This window comes from Mandrillus leucophaeus, unplaced genomic scaffold, assembly GCF_000951045.1.
Source record: "Mandrillus leucophaeus isolate KB7577 unplaced genomic scaffold, Mleu.le_1.0 Scaffold141, whole genome shotgun sequence".
NCBI lineage: Eukaryota > Metazoa > Chordata > Mammalia > Primates > Cercopithecidae > Mandrillus > Mandrillus leucophaeus.
The window spans coordinates 2,993,573-3,004,983 of record NW_012101377.1 but is presented as its reverse complement, the minus strand read 5'-3'; the positions used below and the strand labels follow the sequence as shown (position 1 = coordinate 3,004,983).

Genomic DNA, 11,411 nt, shown 5'->3' with positions numbered 1-11,411 from the left:
ACCTCAGGTGGTCCGCCCGCCTCGGCCTCCAAAAGTGCTGGGATTACAAGCGTGAGCCACAGTGCCCAGCCTCATTGAGTGAATATTAAAATATTGTTGTGGAGGAGTTAATATTTACAAGCAAAATGTTTGCTGATATTTACAGAAAAAAATGTGTTAATATTTACAAACATTCATCATGTAAATGAAACACAACACCGTCATTTCCAGTTTTTCAGACATTTGAGTACTTACTGTGTACTAGTCATTGGGGACATACAGGTGAATAAGACATGATCCCTATTTTCAAAATTGCTTATCCCTTCTAATAGAGAAGATAGCACAAAGAGAATGGGCAAAAATGATTGGGCACAGAAGGGCTGAATGTAAAAGTAGCCAAACCTCAGAATACCAAACTGATACAAAGGTTATGATGAGGTCTTTTTATATCCTCTCCCAGGAACATGGTTTGCAGTATCTATTAGGTGTGGTAGGACATGTGCCAAGAAAACTACACAAATCAGAGTGTTCATTAGCTGAAGGGTGCAGTGTGTCTGGATGGGGTGTCAAGTTCATAAGGCTATGCAGCATCCCAAGTATTGTCAGTCATGGAAGCTAGATCAGTTTTGGTGGGTTAGGGAAGACAGAATTCAGCAGAGAAGAATGGAAAAGGAGTTTCAAATCTGGAAGCCTGTCTTTACAACAACAACCAAAAAAGTTAAAGAGCCCAGAGCTCTAATAGTCTGGCCTTGTCCTTTGCTCTCCCTTGTGTAATATATTCATTTCCCGTAAACTTTTCTGTTAATCACTCTTATTGAAAAGAAGTCTGTTGCTGTTATCAGGCCCTTTGATAACAATAGCTGCATTTGTAATGTTGACATTAACTTCAGTCTGTTTCCCTTGCAGCCCCTCTGGCTGTACATTCTGGGGCAAGAAGCCATGGAGCCGTAAGAAGAAAATTCTTTGGCAGCTGGGCACGTTGATTGGTGCTCCAGTGGGGATTTCTCTCATTGCTGGCATTGCCATTCCTGCTATGGTCATTGGCATTCCTGTTTATGTTGGAAGGAAGGTAAGAAAGACATGCTGGTTTCTGTGCTTGTTTCAACTTTAGGTTCGTTGGTAAAGGTTTGAGGGAAATGGGAAGGAGCTGTGTTTCAGAGCTGCCTGAAAACCAGCTGGTTCTTAGATAAAAATAACCTTCCTTTCTTAAATTGATTTTCATAAACCCCCATGAGATCTGAAAGTTCTGATTAACATCCTGAGCCTGGCTTGTCTCAGTGACTTAAAGGTAGAATGCTGGGCTGGGCATGGTGGCTCACATTTGTAATACATGGCCTAGCACTTTGGGAGGCCAAGACAGGTAGATCGGTTGAGCCCAGGTGTTTGAGACCAGCCTGGGCAACATGCAAACCCATCTCTGCCCCCAAAAATAGAAAAATTAGCTAGATATGGTGGCATGTGGCTATAGTCCCAGCTACTAGGGAGGCTGAGGTGGGAGGATTGCTTGAACCCAGGGAGGTAGAGGTTGCAGTGAGCCAAGATGGCACCACTGCACTCCAGCCTGTGTGACAGACTCCAAAAACAAAAAAGAAGAAGAAGAAGGTAAAATGCTTACTTCATTCCCCTGAGTTATTTTGTCTCTTTTTGGTTTAACTTTGTCTGTATTGTTTTATATCTTCTAGGTCTGAGTTAGGTTAAAATTTGAGAAAGATGCCTATTTGGGGTAGAGGATATGTTTTAATATATAGATAACTTACAAATGAACAGTCACCTGTCCTTTTTTTCTCTGGCAAAAGATTGATGTCCTAACCTGCTGACCTGGATTTTCTTTTTTTGTTCTTAGATTCACAGCAGGTATGAGGGAAGGAAAACCTCCAAACACAAGAGGAATTTGGCTATCACTGGAGGAGTGACTTTGTCTGTCATTGCATCCCCAGTTATTGCTGCAGTTAGTGTTGGTAAGCTGGTCAGGACCACACATCTCTTCTCTCTCAGCTTTCTGACCATAGTAGTTTAGCCAGATGGCCAGATGTTTCTCGAAGACTCCTACATTTTATGCCAACCCACCTTGATAGTTAATTCTATTAGGCACCATGATTATGATTATTTTTAAGTTTTTCAGCCACACCAAATTATCAGATTGTGCGATCTTTTGTTCTTAAATTAATGCCTAGAACTGCGTTTGGCACATAGAAAAGGTTGAATAAACTTATTTTAAGCCCTAGTTTTCACCTTTCATCTTCCTTCTCTACTTGCCATGAAATCCACAAAACAAAATTACTTTTGATTTGTTTAATGCTTCACATTACTTTGGGAGGCATAAGAGTTTGTTTTAGAATAGTAGTAGTGTAACATTTAATGTGGCTCTTTGTGTGCCAGGAGTGGTTCTGAGAATTTTGCATATATTAATTTATTTAATCCTCACAAAAGGAAGCACAATTTTAATAGAAAGGTGCAGTAATTGGCTGGGTGCAGTGGCTCACGCCTGTAATCCCAGTGCTTTGGGAGGCTGAGGTGGGCATATCACGAGGTCAGGAGATCGAGACCATCCTGGCTAACACGGTGAAACCCTGTCTCTACTAAAAATACAAAAAATTAGCTGGCTGTGGTGGTGGGCGCCTGTAGTCCCAGCTACTCGGGAGGCTGAGGCGGGAGAATGGCGTGAACCCAGGACGCAGAGCTTGCAGTGAGCTGAGATCGCGCCACTGCACTCCAGCCTGGGCGACAGAGCGAGCCTCTGTCTCAAAAAAAAAAAAAGAAAGGTACAGTAACTTTCCCAAGGTCACTTAGCTGGGACATGAATCAAGTTAATCTGCCTTCAGATCCTGTGCTCTTAACAGGTAAATCATTCTACCTCACACAGCAGTAAGATTTTGGAATTAACATCCTGAGGAGATCCTAAACTCCAAGCAGTAGTCACTTATTTAATATTTGATTCTTGATTGGGTTAGCATTTCAGCAGTGATTAGAAGAGGGGAAAATGAAAGCAACATATATTTACTGTGCAAGGCACAGTACATAACATTCTCATTTGATTATTGACAACCCTGGAAGATAGGTCCAAGGTTATACAGCTAGTAAATGGAGCCAAGAATGTAATCCAAACCTTTCTGATTTCTAGCCTGATCATCATTCTGTTACACCAGGCAACCTTTTTGGGATAGCCATTTTCTGTCTTTTTTTTCTTTATAAAGTAGTTTGTCCGTGCCTGGACTGGGAAGAAGAATTCAGGGCACTTGCAACCTAATAGCCAGCTGACATGTTTCCTTCTCTTCCCCCAGGTATTGGTGTCCCCATTATGCTGGCATATGTCTATGGGGTTGTGCCCATTTCTCTTTGTCGTGGAGGTGGCTGTGGAGTTAGCACAGCCAACGGAAAAGGAGTGAAAATTGAATTTGATGAAGATGATGGTCCAATCACAGGTAAAAAGCAGGATGTTTATTGTCATTTGAATTTATGATATACAAGATAAAAATCAGTAAAATTCAGCACATTTTACAGGGAGATTGTCATTGGATTACTTTGGATAATGAGCTTTGTAGGGGGTAAAGTATTTTTAGCTTTTCATTTCTTTGTTCCAAAGTTACTAGGTTAATTCCCCTGGTACTTGCCTCTGTGTGGCAGGTACAAACTAGTAGGATTCCAAGTAACTCCAAGTATGCTGGTAGTAGTAGTGATTATAATAATGTCTCTATATCTGCACAGTATTTGATAATTTTCAGAGTATTTTACACAATTATCTCACTTGCTTTTTACAACAAACAGCTCTCTGACTAGGGAGGATGGGACTATTATCCCCATTTAAATGGAAATTTCTCTTTTTTTTTTTTTTTTTTTTTTTGGAGACAGAGTCTCTGTCACCCAGGCTGGAGTACGATGACACGATCTCTGTTCACTGCAACCTCCGCCTCCCAGGTTCAAGCAATTCTCCTGCCCTAGCCTCCCAAGTCGCTGGGACTACAGGCACGTGCCACCATGCCTGTCCAATTTTTTTTTTTTAGTAGAGACAGGGTTTGGGGTTTCACCGTGTTAAGCCAGGATGGTCTCAATCTCCTGACCCCATGATCCGCCCACATTGGCCTCCCAAAGTGCTGGATTACAGGCGTGAGCCACCACACCTGGCCTAAATGGGAATTTTTTTAAGCTTTTGTCTCACTATCTGTTAAGAGCTTCACAGAGCTGAGACTAGAGCAAGTCTTCTGACTTTTACTTTATTTATTTATTTATTTATTTTTTTGAGACAGAGTCTCGCTCTGTCGCCCAGGCTGGAGTGCAGTGGCCAGATCTCAGCTCACTGCAAGCTCCGCCTCCCGGGTTTACACCATTCTCCTGCCTCAGCCTCCCGAGTAGCTGGGACTGCAGGCGCCCGCCACCACGCCCGGCTAGTTTTTGTATTTTTTAGTAGAGACAGGGTTTCACCGTGTTAGCCAGGTCTTGATCTCCTGACCTCGCGATCCGCCCATCTTGGCCTCCCAAAGTGCTAGGATTACAGGCTTGACTGACTTTTACTTTAATGTGGTTTCTACTTACCGTAGTAACTAACGTAGGGCACAGAGATCTCCAAAGGTTCTTCTAGCTTTCTACTGGAAGCTTCCTATTAAAATCAGCACATAACCCAAACATATTTTTTAAATCTTCACATTTGGTTACATGGAAGCAACAGTGTAGTAGAAAGAATAGTGGACTTGGAATCAGAGTTATAGTTTCGTGTAACTGCCATGGCCTTGGACAAGTCATTTAGTTTTAAATTTTAGTTTTCTCACCTAAAATTGAGGCTACTAATGCCTAGTTATTTGGAGGATTAAATATGAACATATGTTAAAACACTCGATATGTGGCGACTGCACACAGTACCTGTTCATTAAGTGAATACATTAGTACTCTGAAAAGTCATTGCAGGAAAATGCCCACTGTTTGGATGCTCTGCTGTCTTGATTTGAGATGTCTGGTTCTATCCCCAGTGGCAGATGCCTGGAGAGCCCTCAAGAATCCCAGCATTGGGGAAAGCAGCATTGAAGGCCTGACTAGTGTATTGAGCACTAGTGGAAGCCCTACAGATGGACTCAGTGTTATGCAAGGTCCTTACAGCGAAACAGCCAGCTTTGCAGCCCTCTCAGGGGGCACGCTAAGTGGCGGCATTCTCTCCAGTGGCAAGGGAAAATACAGCAGGTAAACAAATAGATAATTTCTGACAGAAATGGTTAGAATTATAAGAAGTAATGCATTGAGCCATTTCTCTGTGCCAGGCTTGTGCCATATATCATCTTATTTTGATTTCATTGTTGATGGTTTTTGTTTTGTTTTGTTTTTACTTTTTTTTTTTTTTTTTTTTTTTTTTGAGACGGAGTCTCGCTCTGTCGCCCAGGCTGGAGTGCCGTGGCGCGATCTCAGCTCACCTCAAGCTCTGCCTCCTGGGTTCAAGCGATTCTCCTGCCTCAGCCTCCTGAGTAGCTGGGATTACAGGCGCCCGCCACCACGCCCAGCTAATTTTTTGTATTTTTAGTAGAGACGGGGTTTCACTATCTTGGCCAGGCTGGTCTTGAACTCCTGACCTTGTGATCCACCAGCCTCTGCCTCCCAAAGCACTGGAATTACAGGCGTGAGCCACCGCACTCAGCCTTTTTTTTTTACTTTTGCAAATAGGAAACAAGCTTAGAAAAAAAGGTTACATCAGTTATGCAAAGTTCAATGTTCTTTCCATTGCACCATAGCTGCCTCTATATAAAGGATAATCCTGACTTCGGATTCTCCCTTGACTGCCCGAGGTTGACTGCTTCAGGAAGGGAGAGTAGGCATTTTTATAGAATTCCTAAAGCTGTGGTCTCCTTTAGGCTTGTCATTGACTTTCAGTAGCATTTATGCTGTATCATGGCTTATTTATTTTATTTTATTTTTTGAGACGGAGTCTTGCTCTGTCGCTGGAGTGCAGTGGCGCGATCTTGGCTCACTGCAGCCTCCACCTCCTGGGTTCAAGTGATTGTCCTGCCTCAGCTTCCTGAGAGGCTGGGACTACAGGCACGGACCACCATGCCCGGCTAATTTTTGTATTTTTAGTAGAGACAGGGTTTCACCATGTTGGCCAGGCTGGTCTCAAGCTCCTGACCTTGTGATCCACCTGTCTCAGCCTCACAAAGTACTTGGATTACAAGCGTGAGCCAGTGTGCCCAGCCCATCGTGGTTTATTGATAGTGGGCTTTGGGGGTATTTTTTTGTGTTTTTTTTCTCACTCTGTAATCCAGGCTGGAGTGCAGTGGCACAATCATGGCTCACTGCAGCCTCAACCTTCTGGACTCAAACAATCCTACCACCTCAGCCTCCTGAGTAGCTAGGACTACAAGTGCACACACCACACCCAGCTAACGTTTTAAATTTTTTGTGGAGATGGGGTCTTGCTCTGTTGCCCAGGCTGGTCTTGAACTCCTGGCCTCAAGCCATCCTCCCAACTCGGTTTCCCAAAGTGCTAGGATTATAGGCATGAACCTTGCTCCCAGCTGGTTTATTGATATTGCAATCCTTATTACCTTTCTGTTTCCATTTGCTAGGTAAGGGAAATCAATTCTATGTACTTGTGTTGAAAATATGTAAAGCTTTGTAACTAAAAAGGTTGTGACTTGCTTGGTTATTTCACTAGTTAGGCAGACCAGAGTATATATTTTCAGAGGAGCATAACATGTTGCCTGAGAAGCAGTTAGTTGAATGCAATGGAGAAGAAAGGCCTGGTGGGGGTAAAGGTAGAACAAAGCAGGATAGGAAGAGGGAGATGGTTGCCTTCAGCTATCTGAAGGACCTTCAACTGTGAAAAGGATTAGACTTCTATGCCTCATACCAAAAGGTAGATTATAGTCATGTATATTTATGACTTGACAGAAGCTAAAGGGAAACTAATTTTTGTTCAGTATAGTGAATATAGGGAAAAGCAACCTGAAAGCCCAAAGAGGAAAAAGGCTACCTTAGTAGATACTGAGCTGCCTATCCCTGGAAATGTTTACAGTGAGACCAGATGGCCATTTGGCTATAAGAAGGATTCGAGCAACAGATGGCAGGTGGACTGGATCTCACACCTGAGTGCCTGTCAGTCACCTGGGAGCCTCCTAAAAATAGACTTCAGGGCCCCATCCCAGAATTTATAACTTAGAATTTCCTGGAGTGGCACCTAGGGGGTGATCTGTGTTTTGAAAAAGTTCCCCAGGTAATTCTAGTACAGCCGTTGCATGAACCAGCATCTGAGAACCGTGTAAGTAGGAGGCCTTTCTGAAAGACTCTTCCAACTCAGAGTGATTCTGTGGCAGACCTGAAACTAGACCCCAGGTCTCTGACACTATGCACTTTCCATGCATTCCCTCATTTCCCTGGGCCTTGGCACATTTTTGAAGGGCACCTGAGGCTGGAGCAGCAGAGCAAAGGCTCAGGCAGTAGGATGGAAGCTGCTTGAATGTGCAGCTGCAGGCTGCTACTGACCCGTCTGTGCATCTCATGACTCTGGTTGTCTCTTGTCAGGGGATCCCGCCCCCACATGCTGGCGTATTCACTGCTGTGCTTTCTTAAAACCAACACCCCTGTAAATAAGCAGACAGACATAATTGGAGACTGACTTGCTGAAACTGCAGCTTAGCCAGTCCAGCTGTTCTAGTTCTGTGAAAGCCTTTATTTTATAGGAAATGAATGAGTCAGATGGGTTTGACTGTGAAACCCATTATGAGGAAATACTTAAGTGTGCAACAAAGTGGTGTTGGAGCCAAGAAAGGAAATAGTTATGGGCTCTGAGATACTACTGGGAAAGTTTGCTGCTCCAAGAGGAGGGAAGAGGTTGGCTCCTATATGTCCTTCAGTCTCATTCCCTGGCGGTAATTTGATTGTTAAATGTTTGATTTGCTATTACGTGCAAGGCAGGGAAGGTAAAGTATGAATGAGTTGTGATTTCTCCTTTTGTGGAGTTAACAGAGGAGTGAGAGATGCATGATAATGAGTAGGCAGGGCCTGCGCATGCCTGTAATCCCAGCACCTTTTTTAGGTGGGTGATCACCTGAGGTTAGGAGTTCAAGACCAGCCCGGCCAACATGGTAAAACTCCATCTTTACTAAAAATACAAAAATTAGCTGGGTGTGGTGGTGGGAACCTGTAATCCCAGCTACTTGGGAGGCTGAGGCAGGAGAATCGGTTGAACCTGGGAGGCAGAGGTTGCAGTGAGCCGAGGTCGTGCCACTACACTCCAGCCTGGGTGACAGAGTGAGACTCCCTCTAAAAAAAAATAATAAGTAGGCAGGTGCTATGGGAGTACTTAACAAGAAGTGAATGGTTTGCTGGGATGAAAGGGGAAGTGATGTTTCCTTTGTTGTTAAGGACTGAGTATAAGTTTGTCTGGTAGAGAAAGGAAATGTCTAGAGAGACGGAATAGCGTGTGCAAAGTCACGGAAGTATAAAATGTATAGGTATTTAAAGAAAGAAAAAATTCAGAGTGACTATGATTTTGGATCTATAGGGAGTAATAGAACTGGACAGAGAGCTTCCTGGCAGATCAGGAAGATCTTAAATGCCTGTTGGCAGTAGGGAGCCAAGAGTTAGAGAATTGTTAGAGTGATTGGTTCTTTATTCACACTGGCACTGTTCTAGAGGTTGTTTGACTTGGACTTAAGGGCTACTGGAGAGGGAGCCCAATTGTAGTCATCCAGGCAGGAGATGATGAAAATCTGAAGTTAAGCAGTAGCTGTGGGGATAGAAAGGAGGGGACGATTTCAATAGATATTTAAGAGAAAAAATGTATGGGCATCTATTTGCGCTGTTTGACAATTGGAGATCAGACAACCACAGTTTGCAGGAGAGTAATGGAAGAGATGTGTGCCAGGAAGCAGACTGTCTTGGAATACTCAGGTCTCATATTAACTTGAACGTCCCCTCTTTACACAGGTTAGAAGTTCAAGCCGATGTCCAAAAGGAAATTTTCCCCAAAGACACAGCCAGTCTTGGTGCAATTAGTGACAACGCAAGCACTCGTGCTATGGCCGGTTCCATAATCAGTTCCTACAACCCACAGGACAGGTATGTGAACAGTCAGATGTCCAGGAGAGGTTGCATTTTTTGGTTGGGTACTAGGTCTTCAGAAGTTCAATGCCTCATGTTAGAGTTCTGTGTACCATTTCGTGGGATATATAGTGTAACCTGTGAATTCATTTGAGCAAGTTCTTGGTACTAGAGTGTTTGGCATCTCTTGATTCTTCTTGTTAGTACTTGATTTTTAGAGATTTCTTTCTTCCTTTTATATATTTTTTTCATTCTTTTTTTTTTATTTTTTGTCGTTTTTGGCTATTGCAACAGTGTATAATTACATGGAACTTAAAGAGCTAGATTGGGGTTCATTGATGTCTTCGAGTCTAGGGTTTCTGCTTGCCCTTTGCTTGATAGGGTTCCCATAGCTTCTTTCTCTTTCATTTTGAGAAACTAGTGTATCTGGGATGGTGTGATTGTGGTACTCCCACTGGTAGGTATTCTGGCTTCTTCTACTTGTGGCATGGTAGTAAAAAACTTTTACTTTTCTATTTTGAGTAAGCTAGCGTGGGGCTCTGACCCTTAGTTGAATTTTGGCAGCTCTTTCTATATGTTAAAAGAGATTGACTGAGATATATGTGTGTGTGCATCTGAGCACACGTGTGCATGTATAGTTAAATCAGCAAAAAGGACCTAATTCCTCTTCTCCATGTAATTTATTTTTATTTTTATTTTTTTAGAGACAGGGGCTTGCTCTGTCAACCACGCTGGAGTGTAGTGGCACAATCATAGCTCACTGCAGCCTTGAACTCCTGGGCTCAAGTGATCTTCCCACTCAGCCTCCCGAGTAGCTGGGACTACAGGATGTGCCTCCATGCCCAGTTAATGTTTTTTCATTTTAGAAACAGGGTCTGACTTTGTTGCCCCAGCTGGTCTCAAACTCCTGGACTCAGGCGATCCTCCCACCTCGACCTCCCAAAGCACTGGGGTTATAGGCATGAGCCACCACATCCAGCCTCCATCTCATTTGAGTGTTAGATTAAAATGTTATTTTTGTTAAAAGTGAGCTCTAGCTCACTCTTTACCTATCTTTTTGAAATTCCTAATCCTGAACCCACAAACTGCTTTTACCAACAGGTTTAGCATGACTCAGCAAAGTGGATTTTGTCTCCACAGAGAATGCAACAACATGGAAATCCAAGTGGACATTGAAGCCAAACCAAGCCACTATCAGCTGGTGAGTGGAAGCAGCACGGAGGACTCGCTCCATGTTCATGCTCAGATGGCAGAGAATGAAGAAGAAGGTAGTGGTGGCGGAGGCAGTGAAGAGGATCCCCCCTGCAGACACCAAAGCTGTGAACAGAAAGACTGCCTGGCCAGCAAACCTTGGGACATCAGCCTGGCCCAGCCTGAAAGCATCCGCAGTGACCTAGAGAGCTCTGATACACAGTCAGACGATGTGCCAGACATCACTTCAGATGAGTGTGGCTCCCCCCGCTCCCATACTGCAGCCTGCCCCTCGACCCCCAGAGCCCAAGGTGCACCGAGCCCAAGTGCCCATATGAACCTCTCTGCCCTAGCCGAGGGACAAACTGTCTTGAAGCCAGAAGGTGGAGAAGCCAGAGTATGAAGTGGAATGTATGCTCCTGTTCTGAGAAGCACACTTGTAACTGCATCTTTTGGATTTTTTTTTTTTTTTTTTTTTTTTTTTTGGCAAGGGGTAGGGATTTATGTATTTTATTTCAAAGATTCTCTGGTCACAGGTTTTCACCCAGGGAAATTCTGAGAAATTCACAATTTCTTACCAGATAAAACATGAAAAGTTTGGCGTTAGTCCCCCTCCCCTCCCCTCCCTCTTTTTAGTTTTAATTTATTGGTTAAACTGATGGCGGCAATCCGTGAGGTGTGTCAAAGAGTGTACATATGTATGTGTGTATATTGAATGCTAAACATATTACTGAAAGACACATTTTAATAAAGATTTCTGTCATAATTCAACTTAACTCATTTTCCTTGGCTTGGATAGTCCCACAGAGCCAAGTGTTTGATTGTAACAGAGCACCATCTTTGACAGTCTCTAGACCTGAATTTTTCTAATCCCAGGGAAGAAGGATTGTATTCAAATCCAACCACAATAGTCATCTATAAACCTGACTTCTAGCATGACAGGAAGCAAAGCTAGGTTTGTTTTGGAATTTGTAGTCAGACTGAAGAATTATTAGCTGAGTCAGCTGAACAGGGAAGCAGTAGATTAAAACTAACCTTGTTTGCCCTCTAGAGGCAACTGTGCAATTTACTCTTAAAGCTTTATCTACCCTTTTCTTCATTATAGTCACTATTAGTCATATGCTTCAGAGGAGGGAAGGAGTGGCAGTCCCAGGTAGCTCTTAAGAGAATTCTCAGTGGCCAGGCACGGTGGCTCACGCCTATAATCCGAGCACTGTGGGAGG

At 43.4% G+C, this 11,411-nt stretch overlaps 1 protein-coding gene across 2 annotated transcripts in view; it reads left to right on the top strand.

Moving 5' to 3' along the window:
• Positions 1-10,959, top strand: part of RNF19B (ring finger protein 19B) — a 13,236-nt gene extending 2,277 nt beyond the window's left edge. For both annotated transcript variants that reach the window (XM_011974083.1, XM_011974081.1), the window contains exons 3-8: positions 886-1,048; positions 1,823-1,937; positions 3,261-3,401; positions 4,941-5,148; positions 8,884-9,015; positions 10,138-10,959. In XM_011974083.1, coding sequence (XP_011829473.1) covers positions 886-1,048; positions 1,823-1,937; positions 3,261-3,401; positions 4,941-5,148; positions 8,884-9,015; positions 10,138-10,591 — 1,213 coding nt within the window. In that variant the 3' untranslated portion in view covers positions 10,592-10,959. The remainder of the gene's footprint in view (positions 1-885; positions 1,049-1,822; positions 1,938-3,260; positions 3,402-4,940; positions 5,149-8,883; positions 9,016-10,137) is intronic.
• Positions 10,960-11,411: the final 452 nt, after the last annotated feature.